The sequence below is a fragment of the Phocoena phocoena genome, chromosome 7 (genome assembly GCF_963924675.1).
Source record: "Phocoena phocoena chromosome 7, mPhoPho1.1, whole genome shotgun sequence".
NCBI lineage: Eukaryota > Metazoa > Chordata > Mammalia > Artiodactyla > Phocoenidae > Phocoena > Phocoena phocoena.
This window is the reverse complement of record NC_089225.1, coordinates 80,740,385-80,760,263: the sequence shown is the minus strand read 5'-3', so window position 1 is coordinate 80,760,263 and position 19,879 is coordinate 80,740,385. Positions and strand designations below refer to the sequence as shown.

General features: G+C 38.4%; 1 protein-coding gene across 1 annotated transcript in view; it reads left to right on the top strand.

Annotated features, from left to right (window-relative positions):
* The first annotated feature begins 227 nt into the window (after positions 1-227).
* ORC2 (origin recognition complex subunit 2) overlaps positions 228-19,879 on the top strand; it is a 51,419-nt gene continuing 31,767 nt past the window's right edge. Inside the window, exons 1-4 of the mRNA XM_065880560.1 lie at positions 228-443; positions 4,489-4,592; positions 5,063-5,206; positions 16,551-16,640. Of these exons, the coding sequence (XP_065736632.1) occupies positions 4,496-4,592; positions 5,063-5,206; positions 16,551-16,640 (331 nt within the window). The 5' untranslated portion in view covers positions 228-443; positions 4,489-4,495. The remainder of the gene's footprint in view (positions 444-4,488; positions 4,593-5,062; positions 5,207-16,550; positions 16,641-19,879) is intronic.

Below are 19,879 nucleotides of genomic sequence, written 5' to 3'. Positions count from 1 at the left end.
GCCCAGAACCCAGCGCTTAGGGATTCGTTTTCTTCGGGTTTCTTGTGGGCGAGGCCATCAGACCGGCGCCGACTGGCGGTCAGAGCCGTCGCTCTCAGCCAACGCCACTTCCTATTGGTTCCCTGGGGCTCCGCCTCCTGAGCAGGGCGGGAGATTCGGTGTGAAGGAGGGAGGCTGCCCATTCCCCGCCCCACTCGCCGGCCTCCGGAGCGTCTTGCTCGACCCTGCGACCCTGCGACCCCGCGACCCCGCTTCTGCACTGCCTAAAAGAATTTGGCCTTTCCCGCTGGGGCCGAAGCCGCTTTTCCAGCGGCGACCATTCAGCGGGGTAGCGTCCGGCAGGCACGAGGCGGCCGCAGCCGCGCCACCCGGAGACCTGGCGGTGCGTGGTTGGGCGGCGGGGCAGCTTGCCTCCCTCTCCTGCTTAGCTCGGGGCTTGTGAGGTGAGTCCAGGTGCACCCAGTCCCCGGCCTTCACCTCGGCACTCCGGGCAGCGTCGCTGCGCCTCCCTCTCTGCCCTCCCCAGGCTGCCTCCGGCCCCGCCGCCCTGAGGACCCTCGGCTGGCCGAGAACGGCCAGCTGGTCAGTTGCGCGAGGCCCAGACCGAAGTCAGTAAATACTTGTTGGGGTGAGAGGCTCCCTCTTTAAAGACCGTTCCTCTGTCCAGCAGTGATGGGCCTTCTGTGCAAGGGGTGTCTGTTACCAACGTATCTGTTTTCCGGCGTGATGAGCCTTCCGCGTGCAGAGGGAGAACTGTAAAAATCCATACCGAAAGTAGTAAGGTGTCCTGGGAGAGGAACAGGTACAGTGAGGGCTGAGGAGGAAGAGATCTTGTCCCAGAACTACCACTGGAGCGAGAACCCTTTGATGTCATCCCAGCCTGGAAGCACCAAATGAATCCTCCTAACTGAACACAGTCACCCTGGGACAGTGCTTGGTTGTAAAATGTTGATAAACCAGACTCCTTTGGTAGAGCTTTTTAAGTTAAAACAAGTTGATGCAGTACTTTTCGCTTTACAGCTGAAATCCTAATAGAACCACTACACCTTCCCCTTAGTCCAATTGCAATCTGAAGAAAAATAGCATGGCCCTACACCTTTGTGTGATGGCACTGCACATTAAATGGGCATCATTCATTCAACATTTATTGAGCACTTTTTTCTGTTAGATGTGCTGACGAAAATTGATCAGTAGTCGATCTAAGAAAGAAGTGGAAAATTTTATTTGAGCCAAACAGGGTTATGACTCTGAGAACAGCCTCTCAGAAAGCTCTAAGAACTGTTCCGTTTGTTAGAAGTCAAAGCACTGTTAGATGTTTTTGAGACTGTGGGCTGTACATTAAATGGCATATTATTGACAGTTTACACAATCCAAATCTACACATACAAAGCAAAGAGTGGGTCATGGGTCATCCTGGCCCCTTACAAGATAAGAAGGAAGTTATCTCCTAAAGAGATCTGGTTACTGCAGATGTGCAATACACACTAAAGTGGAGGGAGGAGGCCCAAGTAGGCAAAGAAAAATTTTATGTTTAAATATGTTTAAGTCGTCTTGCCATAAAATATGAATTTTATTTCGTCAGACATTTGTTGGGATATGGAGTTGTATAAGAGATCTGCATGGTTAAGTTGAAATTTAAAGTAAAAATACCCGTAGTAAGGAACCTAGTTAGCATTTTCGTAGGCCAAGCGCATGGTCTCATTTAATCGTCACAACTTTGTCCAGAGTCACACAGTTGTAAGTGTGGAGTTAAGATCGGAACCCAGGTTTATCTGATATTAAAATTGGTGCACAGCCACTAAACTATACCACCTTCTTTTTTTAAAGGATTATGTTTGTTTTTAAATTGTAGCAAATCTTTTATTTGCTCTCAAAGGAGAGTGTATTGTGGTAACGCTCATTTGGTGCTGCTGTATTACCTTGTTAACTCCTTGAAAAGAGTCTACTTAAAAGTAAGCAGCAAGACAGTGCCTTGAAGAGTAAGTGGTCACTAAATATTTTCATTTTATTATGCGATTGTACTGGGGTTTTTTTTGTTTTTGTTTTCAGAAAATGTTGGAGAAGAAGGAAGGAAAGGTTTCTTTCAAGGTTTTTGTCGAAATTTCAATTTTTTGATTCTGTACTGTATAATAAGATGCCCTTAATATCTAGAAAAGAAAATTACGTATAAATGCATTTGGCTACAAACAAGACTAAGTTAGGCTGCCTCTGTCCAGACAATTCTTACATAAAATACCATACGGAAATTGCCTAGGACAATATTAAGTTGTCTAGAATATTTGTTTTTAAATTTTCCTTGAAAATCTTTTTTTTCCCCCTGAAGGGACTACTAAACTTTTGCTAATCAGAGGTAATGTAACTGACCTTTACTCCTTTTGATTGCCAGGAAGCTAAGAGCCCAAATTCTTTGTATGATTTTATTTTCTGCCTTTCTTTATATGTTCCCTGACCCAGATTCCCTATTAGTGTGTATGTATAGTTTATCATTTGTTGTATTGCACTGCTTATTGCTTCAAATCCTTTGTAGAACACAGCAGTATATAGTTTTAAATAATGTAGCCTATGCTGCTCTTAAAAGTATGCTTGATAGAACTAGTGATGTTTAACCTAATGAACTAGAAACCTAGAGGAACTGTAGAAGTTCTTGGATATTTGAACCGCTGTGTGGGAGAATGACTAAACATATTATGAATAGTTTCCAGAGGTCAAGACAAGCATTTAGGATAACAGATTTGTATTTAATGGCAGGAGAAGTTGTGTCATTTAATCAAATGATCAGGGTCTTTGGAATTAGTTAAACTTGGGTTTCAGCCCTAACACACTTTCTAATTGTGTGAATTTGAGTGAGTAATTTAATCTTTAACCTCAGTTTACTCATCTGTAAATTGGGGGAATTAAATATATTTTAACCATCTCAGAGAATCTGAGGATTTATTGATCTGGTATACATAAAAGTGCCTAACACAGTGCCTGACAAACAGCCCCTTAAAAAACTTTATTTTATACAGATAGAAAGAAGTTGTGTTCCTTAATTTTGTATAAATGTCACATAGATGCATTAAACTTCTTCTCTAATACACCCAGTTCCCCATAATAAGAAACAGTGTCATGACTAGGAGGTTGGTCCAAATGGATATGTTCTACTGGCAGTGGCCATATAAATTATAGATGAAGTATAATCTTTGTACACAAAGTATAAACCTAATGGAATTGTTGTGAGGATTAAATGAGAATACATATAGAATATTGAGAAGAGTGTCTAGCACATAGTAAGTGCTCACATTTTGGCCTCCTTCCACCTACTTGCCCCCACAAGTTAGATCTTCTCAGTCTCTGAGGCTCCCTGGCCAAAATGGTAATGGTCATTTTGCTCTTTACTGTGCCATCATAACAACTTTGGCTTTCTAAGATCTGCCTTTATCTACTCATCTTGGTTGTTAAAACTCATGAACTTCTTTGGTTGCTGTCGTTTTCCTGTTAGCTGGCCTGACTGAGTTCTTTTTCCAATTACAGGTGACTCTACTTGAATTTCCCAGCTGCAGAATATGTAGTACCTTTAAAGGTAAATGAAAACTGAGACAAATCATTTAAGTGTGCTAGTTACAAAAGAAAACTTGGCAACATTTAGTAAGTTATCTGCATGCAGATAACTGATTCATGGGGGACTCAATCAGTAGATCCTCTTGTCAGGGGAAAAGGCATAAATAGGATTTATGAGAGAAAGAAGAGAGAAAAAAAATTCATTTTTTGAGTAAACTGATTAGCTGACAACTAGTTGGAATCGTTTATTTGTTTCAGGCATTAGCATTATAAGTTCTGAAACTAAATTTTGTCAGCGTAGCCAGAGTTGATCAAACTTTTGCTTGCCAAATCCGAAATTTGTTCAGTGAAGAACTGATTCTAAAGTACTGGAAAGATTCATGCTTACTCTTTAGTTACCGAGATACCTAGAAAGCCATATTCATGATTGTCAAGTTGTTTGGTGAGCATGCAATTTCATAGTAAAGGGAGATGCTTGAAAATTATTTGATCCAGTCTTGGTACACCAGTGAAGCATACAGACTTCCCCCAGTGGACTATATCTTTCTAGTGAACAGATATGAAAATCCACCAAACCATTACTCTTTGTTTGGCTGCCCCTTTTCTAAACTCTCATGTATTAACCTCCCCCTTTCTAATAATGTTGTTATTCTGTATATTGGTTAGAGCTTTCTTTACAGGCAGAATTGTCATTATATTTTAGTTGCCTTGATTGGATTTGGCTTTTTCCTAATCTCAGGCACTTCTTCCTCTCTTCCATTTTTCAGATAAAGAATTGAGTTACTTATTATCAAAAACACAATATCGATACAATAATGATAATGTATTTTTCATACTTAAAGATTTTTAAAACTTTTATGCAAATACATGTATTCATTATGTGAATGTTTATTTGGCTGTTGATATGAATTTTTCATCACTTCTGAGTGCTTCATTGCTTTTGTTTAGGTTGGCAATGATGAGCAAGCTGGAATCAAAGGAAGACAAGATGCTGGAGGTTCAGTTTGTGGGAGATGATGATGTTCTTAATCACATTCTTGATAGAGAAGGAGGTACTGAATGATTATACAGTTGAAGGGATGCTTATATAATGGTTATGTATTATTTCACTTTTAAAAATAATTTAATCTTCTATTTTGAAAATACAGCCCAGAATATTTGATCTAGTAAGACTGCAAATAAACCTTAATTTTTAGTTCATTCCATTCAAAATGTACTGAAAATTAAAAATAATAAAGCCTCATCTAATGTGAAATGCTCAGTAGTGGTGGTAAGTGATAACCACCCATTGTAATTAAAATGTATAGTTATTTTGACCCCCCAAAATATATAATTTAAAGGTTTTGTTTTTTTAACTTATAAACTGTGGAAGAGAGATCTGTACTTGAATCAAAGAGAAAACACTGAATTTTTTTCCAGCTTTTAAGTAATGACAATATAATAGTATAGTTTATTTATTTAAATGTAGTGTTTAGAAAGAATTTATACCTGTCATGTTCTGATTCTTTGGATGTTCTTATAGGAGCTAAAATAAAAAAGGAGAGAGCCCAGCTTTTGGTCAACACAAAAAAAATAATAAAGAAGCCAGAATATGATTTGGAGGAAGATGACCAGGAAGTTTTAAAAGATCAGAACTATGTGGAAGTTTTAGGACACCATGTTCAAGGTATTTGTGGGGTGAGGGGGGTGGTGGTTGTTGGAGTTGGGAGTGTACGCTCATATTTCTGTGAGTCGCCGAAATTGCTTTGCAGGATACATAAAAGTAGTCTGGTAGGTTAAGCAACATTGTGCTACAATTTTTTTTTTTCTTTTTAATTTATTTTGGCTGCGCGAGGTCTTAGTTGTGGCATGCAGGATCTTCGTTGTGGCATGTGGGCTCTTAGTTGCAGCATGCAGACTTCTTGGTTGTAGCATGTGGACTCTTAGTTGTGGCATGTGGGATCTAGTTCCCTGACTAGGGATCGAACCCAGGCCCCCTGCACTGGGAGCACACAGTCTTACCCAGTGGACCACCAGGGAAGTCCCTTTCCCAATTTTTTAAATTGTAAGATACCCATAACGTAAAATTTACCATCTTTACCATTTTTAAGTGTACAGTCCAGTTATATTAAATACATTCGTAATGTTGTGCTACCATCACCATCATCCACCTCCAAAACTTTTTATGTGGTGTGCTATATTATTTTATTTCTCATCAGAAGAGCATTACTTCAGGGCTTCCCTGGTGGCGCAGTAGTTAAGAATCTGCCTGCCAATGCAGGGGACACGGGTTCGAGCCCTGGTCCAGGAAGATCCCACATGCCGTGGAGCAACTAAGCCCATGAGCCACAACTACTGAGCCCGTGCACCACAACTACTGAAGCCCGTGCACCTAGAGCCCGGGCTCCACAACAAGAGAAGCCACCACAATGAGAAGCCCGCGCACCGCAACCAAGACTAGCCCCCACTCACTGCAAGTAGAGAAAGCCCGTGCCCAGCAATGAAGATCCAACACAGCCAAAAATAAGTAAATAAAATAAATAAATTTTAAAAAAAGAAAAAAGAGCATTGCTTCAGACTTTTTCTCTACAGTTGGAAAGGTTGGAAGCACTGAGTTTCTACTGTACATTTTTTAATCTATACATAGTTCTTTTTTTTTCTTTCTTTTTTTTAAAAACCAGTCTGGTGCTTAAATATTTTTAGAAAGATAGTCTACAGACCAAGCACTCTAAAGTTGTTTTTTTAAGATATCTATACTTTTAACCAATTTGAAATAATTTCATAAAGCAAGTCACTTCATTATTAACTTGATCTTCTTTACAGAAATAGTTAGAAGGAAGATTCCAAGAAGTAATGTGTTCCAACCTAGGCATGCTGGTGTTATGTTTTTTTACACCTAAGCCAGATTCCTGCCAGACTGTGCTTAAAAAATCTTACTCTTGGATTATAATTTACTTAACTTAGGGCTCAAAGAGCACAGATTTATATTAGGGTGCAAGGAGCATAGACCTACTTAAGTTGACTTAAAAAAATAAAGATCAAGGAACAAATTCAGTATTGTTGGGCACTAGGGGCATTGGAGCTGGGAGCATGTTAAGAAATGAGGGACTTTGCTTTCACATATCTCCTGGTCTCCCTCATGTCATCTCTGTGCATCAATTCTGTTCTCTCTATGCCACCTGTCTCCTTCATGTACATGTCTTTTACTCTCTCATATTTGACTTATAAATGGCCACTATGACTACTCCCAACCTTTTTGTCACCTCTTGAGTGATACTGCTTCTGGATTTGTTCCCAGTGTTAAATGATATGATACAAAAAACAACCATTGGGCTTCCATGGTGGCGCAGTGGTTGAGAATCTGCCTGCTAATGCAGGGGACACGGGTTCGAGCCCTGGTCTGGGAAGATCCCACATGCCGCGGAGCAACTAGGCCCGTGAGCCACAACTGCTGAGCCTGTGCTCTGCAACAAGAGAGACTGCAATAGTGAGAGGGCTGCGCACCGCGATGAAGAGTGGTCCCCGCTTGCCACAACTAGAGAAAGCCCTCGCACAGAAACGAAGACCCAACACAGCAAAAATAAATTAATTAATTAATAAACTTTTACCCCCAACATCTTAAAAAAATAAATTGAAAACAAACAAAAAACAACCATTGTCCCTCAGTAGGCTTACTGGACAGGGCATATTCTTGTTATTTATTTATTTATTATTTTGGGTTGTGTTGGGTCTTTGTTGCTGCACGCAGGCTTTCTCTAGTTGTGGCGAGCGGGGGCTACTCTTTGTTGCTGTGCGTGGGCTTCTCATTGTGGTGGCTTCTCTTTTTGCGGAGCATGGGCTGTAGGCATGTGGGCTTCAATAGTTGTGGCACGTGGGCTCAGTAGTTGTGGCTTGCAGGCTCTAGAGCGCAGGCTCAGTAGTTGTGGCGCACGGGCTTAGTTGCTCTGTGGCCTGTGGGATCTTCCTGGACCAAGGCTCGAACCCATGTTCCTTGCATTGGCAGGCGGATTCTTAACCACATGTGCTACCAGGGAAGCCCTTAGGGCATATTCTGAATAGAACTTTGGATTCTTGACTATTGTGTTAGACCTAAGAACAGATTGCAAACAATATTTTTTCTAAGTGTTTTCTTTAAAATAGTTTCTTATTGTAATGGTAATATGTATCTGTAGTAGAAACTCAGTGCTTTCTTGTAACGGCACCCACAGCAGATGATATTTGGAGGCATGCTGAAATAAAGAGGAAAATTTGGGGTTTCCCTGGTGGTCCAGTTGTTAGGACTTGGCGCTTTTACTGCTGTGGTCCAGGTTCAATCCCTGGTGCAGCCAAAGAAAAAGAAAGAAAAAAGAAAAGAGGAAAATGCTCCAGACCAGGGATAAATGCCTTGGGCTTCTGACCCGTGTTCCCACCCGCTCTGCAGGCCCTGACTGCATCCTCAGAGGCCTGAGAGGATCAATACTCAGCACACCTGTAACCCATGTCTTTAATTTCTGCACACTGGTTGGGGAACTTTGCTTTAAAGCTGTATTTCTCAACCTTTTAAAAATTATTAACCCCTAAGGAACCTTTCTAGACTTTTTCTCCTTATCACCCCCCACCCATGGAATTTTAATACTACATATATGCTGTATATCTCTTTATGTACTAAGATTCTTTGGAGGGCAACAGACCATTGCAATATCTAAGATGTTTTCCACACTCCCCCTCCTCCCACCAAGAGCCATTTCCGTTGCATCAGGAGCAGTATTATTCCTGTTGAGAATGCATGCTTTAAGAACATGGACCTGGGACTTACCTGGTGGCGCAGTGGTTAAGAATCCGCGTCCATTTAGCTATCAGGAACAATGTTGCTATGAATATACATCTATCCTGGTATACACATGTACTAGTTTTTCTAGAATATATCCCAAGTAGTGGTATTTCAGGGTCATAAGATATGGGTATCTTCAACTTTACTGGATAAGGCCAAGCTGTTTTTGTGGTTGTTTAACCTGTGGTCTCTTAAAAGTTCATAGCGTCTGTCATACAGAGTGAAGTAAGTCAGAAAGACAAAAACAAATATCGTATATTAACGCATATATGTGGAATCTAGAAAAATGGTACAGATGAACCTATTTGCAGGGCAGGAATAGATACGCAGACGTAGAGAATGGACATGTAGACACAGGGGGGAAGGGGAGGGTGGGATGAATTGGGAGATTAGGATTGACATATATACACTACCACGCATAAAATAGATAGCTAGTGGGAACCTGCACAGGGACGCAGCTCAGTGCTCTGTGATGACCTAGATGGGTGGGATTGGGGGTGGGGTGGGGGTGGGAGGGCGGTCCAAGAGGGAGGGGATATATGTATACATAGAGCTGATCCACTTCGTTGTACAGCAGAAACTAACACAACATTGTAAAGCAATTATACTCCATCAAAAAAAAAAAGTAAACTGAAAAAAAGAGAATCTCCTGCTAATGCAGGGGACACGGGTTTGAGCCCAATCCAGGAAGATCCCACATGCAGTGGAGCAATTAAGCCCGTGCGCCACAACTACTGAGCCTGCGCTCCAGAGCCTGTGAGCCACAACTACTGAGCCCGTGCACCACAACTACTGAAGCCTGCGTGCCTAGAGCCTGTGCTCTGCAACAAGAGAAGCCACAACAGTGAGAAGCCCACTCACTGCAAGGAGGAGTAGCCGCCGCTCGCCGCAACTAGAGAAAGCCCATGCGCAGCAATGAAGACCCAACGCAGCCAAAAATAAATTAATTAATTAATTAATTTTTAAAAAAAGAACAGGGACCTGTTGACAGTTTGGTGTGTATATGTCTGTCTGCACATACATGCACACACATAAGTTTGTCTCGAGTACAGGAAGTGGGGCTGTTCATTTGCCTATTGGCATGTACGACAAAGGAGCCCGTAACTTACAGTTAAGTCTTGCAAACATGACTTTTCCTATTTTGCTTTGTTTTTTCTTATTTGCCACAATGTGTATAGGGGTGGAGAGTGGTGTTTCAGATAAGGTGTAGGAAGGAGAGTTTTCTTAGTTTTCTTTTAATGTTTTCTTTAGGGAAGAAAAGGTGACATCTGTTACCATCTTGCTTAACTTTATTTGAGATACTGAACAATAAGCTTCTGCCTAATCCTTAATTACAAACAGAAGACAGTAAGGATTTTTTTTTTGGCCACACATCTTACTTAGTTCTCCAACCAGGGATCGAACCTGTGTCCCCTGCAGTGGAAGCACTGAGTCTTAACCACTGGAACACCAGGGAAGTCCTGTTAAGCATTACTTTTAAAACACAGACATTTCACAAAGAATCTTAAGGAATATTTAAAAGGAAAAAACTTTTCAACAAGGACCTTTAAATACTTTATTAATCAATCCCTTTACTTACTATTGAAGTATAAGCTGCTTCTTATAAGCAGCACATATCTTGACATACCTGGCATAACTCTTATTTTCTATTAATCCATCCACTCTGGTGAAAAATCATTGCATGGAGGTGCTAGGTGATCTCAGGCATTAAACAGAATGTTTTCTGAAAGATCTCCCCCAAACAATCAGACAGGTGTCCTCAAGAGCAATTTGTCTTATTGATGCTTCTCTTAAACAATTGATTTGTTTTTCAGTTTTATGAACAGAATAATTCTTTAATTGATTATAAGTTGGCTATTAGAAAATTCTGAGACAAATATGTGGTCCATCCATAGTATTTTTTTTAATTTATTTATTTCTGGCTGCGTTGGGTCTTCGTTGCTGTGTGTGGGCTTTCTCTAGTTGCGGCAAGCAGGGGCTACTCTTCCTTGTGGTGTGCGAACTTGTCATTGCGGTGGCTTCTCTTTTTACGGAGCATGGGCTCTAGGCGTGCGGGCTTCAGTAGTTGTGGCTCGTGGGCTCTAGAGTGCAGGCTCAGTAGTTATGGCCCACAGGCTTAGTTGCTCTGCGGTATGTGGGATCGTCCCAGACTAGTGCTCGAACCTGTGTCCCCTGCATTAGCAGGAGGATTCTTAACCACTGTGCCACCAGGAAAGTCCCAATCCATAGTATTTTTAATTTAGCCTTATTCAGAGTTCCATTTTTGAACTTAAGGATGATGTCAGATTTTTAATTGCGGTTAAATTAACAATCTGTTTTTTTTAATTGTGGTAAAAAATATTGCGGTAAGATATACATTAATATAAAATTTACCATCTTAACCATTTTTAAGTATATAGTTCAGTATTAAGTATATTCACATTATTTTACAACCAATCTCTAGAACTTTTTTCATCTTACAAAACTGAAATTCTGTACTCAATTAAACAACGGCCCAGTCCCCCCTTCCCCCAGCCCCTGGAAGCCACCATTCTACTTCCTTTGACTCTATGAATTTGACTACTCTAGGTACCTCATATAAGTGGAATTGTACACTATTTGTCTTTTTGTGTTTGCCTTATTTCACTTAGCATAATGTCCTCAAGGTTCATACATGTTTAGCAAGTGTCAGTTTACTTCCTTTTTTTTTTTTTTTTGAGTTTCCTTCCTTTTCAAGGCTGAGTAATATTGCATTGTATGTATATACCACATTTTGTTTATTTATTGGTTGATGGACATTTGGGTTGCTTCAGCCTTTTGGCTGTTGTGAATAATGCTATTAGGATGATCTTATTTGCAAAGCAGAAATAGAGACACAGATGTAGAGAACAAGCATGGATACCAAGGGGGAAAGTGGGGGGGGGGGGATGGGATGAATTGAGAGATTGGGATTGACATATATACACTATTGATACTATGTATAAAATAGATAACTAACTAATGAGAGCATACTGTATAGCAGAGGGAACTCTACTCAGTGCTCTGTGGTGACCTGAATGGGAAGGAAATCCAAAAAAGAGGGGCTATGTGTATATGTATAGCTGATTCACTTTGCTGTACAGTATAATAATGCTACTAGGAACATGGGTGTACAAATATCTCTGTGAGATCTTGATTTGAATTCTTTTGGGAATATTCCCAGTAGTGGAATTGCTGGATCATATGGTAATTCTATTTTTAATTTTTTGAGGAACCACCATACTGTTTTCCATAGCAACTACATCATTTTGCATTTCCACCAACAATGCACAAGGGTTCCAATTTCTCCACATTCTCACCAACACTTTTTTTTTTTTTAATAATAGCCATCCCAATGCGTGTGAAGTAGAAGTGTTATTTCTTTCTAAATTTAACATATTGTTAAATTCTTAGAATTCTCTGGACAAAGAAAACTCTAGTAACTGAATAATAATATATTCTAACCTATAAATAATACATAGTTTCCTCTGTTAGACTTCTGAATTATTTCTAAGTTTTTATTATTATAACTAATGCAGTAGTGATTACCCTTGAACATAAATCTTTGTTCAGATGTCTTATTTTTTTCATCAGAGATTCCTCAAATAGAATTACTGGTGAAAGTATATGAACTTAATTTTAAAAAAAAGGTATATGAACTTTATAAGGCTTACATATTGCTAAATTACTTTCTAGGAAGATTGTATCAACTAGTATTAAGATCCCTCATCAGCATTAAACATTTTTTCTTTTATTTATTAGCCATTTTAACTTCTGTGAATTGTATGTTCATAGTTATTTTGGTATTGTCTATTTTGAGTAATTTTAAAACTATTAAAAAGTTTTATTTATATATTATACTAAATCCCTGTTGGCCATTGTGATTAGAGCCATTGTTAATTGGTCAATTTATCAAAATATCAGAACAAGGAAATCATAAAAATAATTATATACTCTAAACATTTTGCTTTACATATAAACATATATGTAGATATTTATGTATCATTGTCTTTTCTTTAAATATACATTTGCCAGTCAGCTGGTTGAAGAACAGCAGCACCTTTTGGTTTTGGTTTTGGGTATTTTTAGATAGCATATCCATAATGTATTATCTAGGATTTCAAGTTTTATTTCCTTCCATTAGATTGATCATTTAAAGACACTTCTGATGCAGTCTGAATGTAGTGTGCTTTTATGTTTTTCAGTTTTTTTCTTAAATCTTTTATGGTTTTTCATCCATACCTAATTTGAAATCAGTTCTTTTAGTTAATAACTTTTATCGTCTTTCTAAAGCATTTAATTTAGTTTACATAGAAACTACTTGATATTTTTTATTCATATTTTGTCTGTGTGCCAAACATTTAATTTACATAATTATAGTAACAAGTTCTCCATAAACAGACTTAGCCATATGTGCATATTATAGATATATGATAGAGGTAGCATTAGAGATCACTAGGCTAAGGATGAACTGGTCAATAAATGGTGTTGGAACAATTGACTATCCTTATGAAAAAAAGAAATTGGGGGCTTCCCTGGTGGTGCAGTGGTTGAGAGTCCGCCTGCAGGGGGACCCGATGCAGGGGACACGGGTTCGTGCCCTGGTCCGGGAAGATCCCACATGCCGCGGAGCGGGTAGACCTGTGAGCCGTGGCCGCTGAGCCTGCGCGTCCGGAGCCTGTGCTCCACAATGGGAGAGGCCACAACAGTGAGAGGCCCATGTACTGCAAAAAAAAAAAAAGAAAGAAAGGAAAAAAAGAAATTGGATTCCTAACTGCCATCATAAACAACTTAATTACCTTAATTAAAGATTTACACATGAAAAGCAAATTATAAATGCTTTTACAAGAAAATATAGGAGAATATGGCTTTGGTCTTATAGAAGAATTTCTTTAAAAATGTGTAATCAAAAGAAAAGATTGACAAATTAAACTAATTAAAATTCAGAACTTCTCAAGAAGACAAACCACAGCTAGGAGAAAATATAGCAAAAGACATATCTATTAAAGAACTGTTACCCAAAATATACGAAGAGCTCTTAAAACTCAACAATAAGAAAATGAACAACCTGATTAAAAAATGAGCAAAGGACCTGGACATCTCACCAAAGAAGATACCCAGATGGCAGATGAGCATATGAAAAGATGTTCAACATTATATGTCATTAAGGAATTGCAAATTCAGACAACAATGGGGTACCACTACACATCTATTAGAATGGCCAAAATCCAGGACTTCCCTGGTGGTCTAGTGGCTAAGACTTCACCTTCCAATGTGGGGGGATACAGGTTTGATCCCTGGTCGGGGAGCTAAGATCCCACATGGCTCACAGCCAGAAAACCAAAACAGAAAACAGAAGCAATATTGTAACAAATTCAATAAAAACTAAAAAAAATTGTCCACATCAAAAAACCAAAATATTAAAAAAAAAAAAGAATGGCCAAAATCCAAAATATTGACAACGCCAAATGCTGACAGAGATATGGAGTAACAAGAACCCATTTACTACTAGTGGGAATGCAAAATGGTACAGCTCCTTGGAAGACAGTTTGGCAGTTTATTACAGACTAAACATATTCTTACCATGTGACCTAGCAGTTGTGTTCCTTCATATTTACTCAAATGAGTTGAAATCTTTTGTCCACCCAAAAACCTGCACACACACATGTTTGTAGCAGCTTTGTTCATAATTGCCAAGGATTAGAAGCAACCAAGAAGTCAACCAAGGATAAATAAACTGATAAATCCATGCAGTGGGATATTATTCAATGCTAAAAAAAATAATAAGTTATCAGTCTATGAAAAGATATGGAGGAGCCTTAAATGCATATTGCTAAATGAAAGAAGTCAATCTGAAAAGGCTACATACTGTATGATTCCAACTCTGACATTCTGGAAAAGGCAAAACTATACAGACAGTAAAAGAAGACATTGGTTGCCAAGGGTCAGGAGTAAGGAAGGGATGAATAGATGGAGTACAGAGGATTTTTAAGACAGTGAGTCCATTCTGTATGATACTATAATGATGGATACATGTCATCGTACTTTGTCAAAACCTATAGAATGTACAACAGCAAGAGTAAACCGTAATGTAAACTATGGACTCTGGGTGATAATGAAGTGTCAACAGAGGTTCATTGATTCCAACAAATGTACCACTCTTTTTTTGTTTTTGTTTTTTAATTTTAATTTATTCATTTTGTTTGTTTTTTTACAAATGTACCATCTGGTGTGAGATATTGATAATGGGGGGAGGCTGTAGATATGTAGGGCAGGAGATACATGGGAAATCTCTGTACCTTCCACTTGAGTTGGTTGTGAACCTAAAACTGCTCTAAAAAATAGTCTGTTTTTTAAAAATCCAGTACTTCTCTTCATCGAATGACATTATCAAGAAGTGAAAAGACGAGACACAGGATAGAGAAGATATTTCTTCTTCTGGAAATAAGAAACCCGTAAAAAGGTGTTAAGCTTCGTTAGTGACTAGGGAAAGGAAATTAAAATGCCTTTCCCCATGAGATTCATTTTGTACCCACTAGATTGGCAAAGATTAAGGAGTTTAGGTAATACCAAGTGTTCGTGCATATACACACCAATGGGAACTCTTAAGCAATAAAGGGAGCAAACACTCCCTTCGGAAAAGTTTGGCACTTTAATAAACTCATTAAAGGTTTGGGGACTTCCCTGGCATCACAGTGGTTAAGAATCTGCCTGCCAGTGCAGGGGATGCGGGTTCTATCCCTCGTCTGGGAAGATCCCACGTGCTACGGGTTAACTAAGCCCGTGCATCATAACTACTGAGCCTGTGCTCTAGAGCCCACGAGCCACAACTACTGAGCCCACGTGCTGCAACTGCTGAAGCCCACATGCCTAGAGCCCATGCTCCGCTACAAAGAGAAGCCACCACAATGAGAAAACTGCGCACCGCAACAAAGAGTAGCCCCCACTCACTGCAACTACAGAAAGCCCACTGGCAGCAATGAAGACCCAGTGCAGCCGAAAAAATTTTTTTTAAAAATTTGGCACAATAATAAACCCATTACATGTTAACAAAAATTACATGTATTTTGATGAAAAATATCTATTTCAAAAAATTATTGAAGAGGGCATAGTTTTATATTTTTGCAAATCTCTTTAATGTCTGACTTAATAGAAAACAGCTGGATTTTCATATCTGCTCATGCATTTTGTTAGCTGACAGGGTGGTGATGTCACCACACATCATGTAGTTTCTGGATTACCTCAATATAAACTCATGATTGAGGGTCAGAAAGTCAGATCTTGTCTTAGTGTCACTATGAAACAGTTTCAGCCTCAGGGACCTCAGAGACGCCCTACCCGCCACCCCATAACAGACTACATTTTGAGAATCACTGTGATAGCAAGTAGACTACTAGCCATGAGTGTCCGGTATGTTGTAGGTAGCAGTTGTTATTTAAAGGGAGGATTAAAGAATGAAATTAAGTCAGGGTCTTAGTTGAGAGTAAGAGAACTTCTATCATATAACAACTGTTTAAATCTCAACTTCAGGGCTTCCCTGGTCGTGCAGTGGTTAAGAATCCGCCTGCCAATGCAGGCGATGTGGGTTCGAGCCCTGGTCCGGGAAGATCCCACATGCTGCCAAGCAACTAAGCCCATGCGCCACAACTACTGAGCCTGTGCTCTGGAGCCCACGAGCCACAACTACTGAGCCCACACTCCTAGAGCACATGCTCCGCAACAAGAAAAGCCACTGCAATGAGAAACCCGCGCACCACAACGAAGCCCCACTCGCCACAACTAGAGAAAGCCTGCATGCAGCAACGAAGACCCAACGCAGCCAAAAATAAAATAAATGAAATAAATAAATTTATTTTAAAAAAAAAAGAAAGAAGCATAACTAATAAAGTCCCTTTTGTCCTCCCTCCTCAGGGGCAACTTCTATCATGAATTGAATGCATATCCCTCTAGTCTGGAGTGTTCTTTAGTGGGCTTTTTATTGTTGTGTTTGTTTATATATTTTTGTGTATCTGTGAATAACATGTTTTCTATGTTTTAAAATTTATGTAAACAGTATCATAGTCTACTGTGTGTTTTTAATATCTTATTTATAAATATGTATTGTTAAACATTTGTGCAAGACAGTGAGGGGTACAAATCCTAAGTTTTTGTTAAAATTCTGTCTTTTTTCCTGTTAATTAACCTCACCCATTTTTCCTAAATGTATGTTGCATTTTTCTTTCAGAATCCTTGAAAAATGGCTCTGCTACAGATGGTGGGAATAAAGTTTATTCTTTTCAGAATAGAAAACACCCTGAAAAGATGGCTAAATTAGGTATGTTGCTTTTCTGACTTCTGTAATCACTATTCACCTTTTCTAAGGGGTATTTAACCACATTTCCCACTGTTTTCACCCCATTGCATTCACTAAAAGAATGAATGAGGGATGTTATTTTATTTTCAAGCATACTTAAAGTCATTAGTTTTTTTCATGCTCAGATGTCTTCTGTTCTCAGCTAGGTTCTAAGGTTATAGTAGAGACCCTGTTTTAGATTCCTTCCCACAACACCTAGCATAGGCTATTAACAAATTTTTGTTATGTAAACAAGTGACTTAAGTCACACAGAGATATTCCGAATTTATTGAATAAGAGTTTTACACTGTATGTAGAAGAAGAGTTCGTATTATAGAAAATTATTTATGTAAAATTGTTAGAAATGGGCTGTTCTAACATTTTTCTTACCCCGGTTACCACTTATACTAATTACATGTGAATTACTGATTTTCAGAGAACTAGACTTAAATAAATTATATATAACATTAAAATTAAACTAGCAATTTAATTCTTTTTAAAAATTCAGGTGGCACTATTCTTGGATCCTGCGGCATGAGGGGTCATCAGTTTTGAAAGCTTTGAGGAAAGGAAATAACACGTGAAAGCACTTTAAAATTAAGGAGGTCCATAAGTTTATGGAAGTTTGGGAATACCAAAAAGTTAAGAGCAAGGGAGTAATAGTTAACTACCTGGCAAAATAGTTGTTGTATAAGAGGACTTATAATCTATAATTGTAGAACATCTATATATGTGTCTTAAGTGGTGTATTTTTATGCAGTCATTGTAGTCAGTGATCATTTAAACATTCAAACATTGTAGTCAGTGATCATTTAAACATTCAAAGTCAAATGAATGTCACACTTGTTGAGTCTCGACACTGATGAGGGGCATATAAGAAGTAATTATAAGACCTGTGTTTCTGAACATAATACAATTTAAGCATTTGCAAAATTCGGTTTTTCTGAAAGGTATAATATTATATGCATCATTAATTTTGAACCTAACATGGTACATACAATAATTTACACTAATTGATGTGTTTCTTAGACTTTATTATCTGCATAAAGAAATCTAAAAAGGTTTTGATACAATGAACTTATTTACAAAACAGAAATAGCCTTACAGACCTAGAAAACACACTTATGGTTACCAAAGGGGAAAGTTGGGGGAGGTTTAAATTAGGAGTCTGGGATTAACAGATACACACTACTATATAGAAAATAGATAAACAGCAAGGACCTACTTACTGTATAGCACAGGGAACTATACTTGATATTTTGTAATAACCTATATGGGAAAAGAATCTGAAAAAAACGGAATCACTTTGCTGTACACCTGGAACTAACACAATGCTTTAAATCAAGTATACTTCAATAAAAAATAAATTAATTTAAGAAAAGAAATTTAAAAATTTTTGATCTGTAAAAATGACTGAATTCTGTGTGGGATCTCTGGGACACCAGAGGAAAATGCTAATATAATTACTAGAGGAAAGATCAGATAGACACCAAGCCCAAAGTGAAACCCTAACGACAGTGAAGCATTGGAGAAAGAACTAATAGTGAAAAGAAAAATGGAACCTCACTGGAGTAATCAAGTAGAAGTTCCCTGAGTGGATAGTCAACATGCACATAACTGCAATGATACATGTCTCATATCTATATGTGCTGTGAGGAACTTAAGTATTGTTATGATGGGCATTTCTTTCATCACATCTGAAAGAAATATAGTCATGAAAAGATAGTTTTCTGGATAGTTTAAGACTGATCATACTTTCCAAAATCTGTGTTTAGTTAGGACCTGTGTTATGTCGCTCTTTGACTTATTAAGTATTTTTGCTAATTGTGTTTACATCTAAATATATCAATAAAATAGAATGCCTTAATATTTTAAAATAAGTTATGATCTGTCAGAAAATCATATATTACTCTGAGTATAAAAGATGATTAAATATAATTGGAGTAACCAAGATATAGGGCTAGAAATAGAGCAAGAGTTAGATTGGAAGGCTTTGTAAAACACAGAGAACACGTCCAGGATGAGTAAGTAAATGCAAAGAAAAAGCAAAGGTAGAATTATCACATAGAAAGGACAAGGACAGTAAGGAGTTTGACCAGCTTGGAGAAAGATGAATTTAAGGAAATTGAAACTAGATTGGATAGATAGGATCAGATAATAACCTGATGAGAAGTTATTATTAGGCAAAGAGGAGTTTTATTTTAAAATTTCTAATATGTTGCAGACCAGTTGATGTGTGAAATATAATACAAATGAATTAAATATTTGCCCCAATTTTTTATTATTGAAATTAATACCCATACATGGATGACTGTCTCTTGTTTCCTTTCCTCTTCAATTTTTCTTCCTTTCTCCTTTTGTAGTTTAAAGTTATTTAAAAGCAGAGAATTTTTATGTTTCAATATAAAACCAAAATGATCTCAGCTAAGTTACTTTGTACTTTTGTGGCTTTTTGTTGATGTGAAGGTTTTTTTCCTATCCTGTGGATCAACAGCCTTTAATCCAAACATGGCATATTTTTCTGGTGTAAAGAGAAGGCCAGTGCCTGAGCTTTAGGTACCTGCAGGTTAGAATGCTTAGGAGGATGAGGGCAGTGAAGTAGAGATGGAATAACTACCAGCAGTAGCCAGGGACCAGGCTAATACCATGGAACCCAGATGGAGGAATAATTTCAAAGAAAGATATAAAAAACTTTAATGAATGATACAGAGGATTGAGGAGGTTAAGAAAAAAGAAGCCAGTGCATATGTAGGGACTGTCATGAATATCTTGGGTCAGTTCCAAGATTGGATAAAGCTGTGTGAAATAGGTTAAAAAGAGTTTGAGTCAGTGAAGTGGCTTAATTTACACAAATTCAACTATACTTTCTCTTTAAAAAAAAAAAGATGGAAGAGAATTTAAATAGTGTTCTCAGTGAACAATTTTCTTAGTGTATGAAATGTAAATCTATTCCTTCAGTTAGACTGAATTCCCATATGCCTATCACACTGTGAGAATGTGAGCATCTTTAAAGATAAACATTGTAGGGCTTCCCTGGTGGCGCAGTGGTTGAGAATCTGCCTGCTAATGCAGGGGACACGGGTTCGAGCCCTGGTCTGGGAGGATCCCACATGCCACGGAGCAACTAGGCCCGTGAGCCACAACTACTGAGCCTGCACGTCTGGAGCCTGTGCTCTGCAACAAGAGAGGCCGCGATAGTGAGAGGCCTGCGCACTGCGATG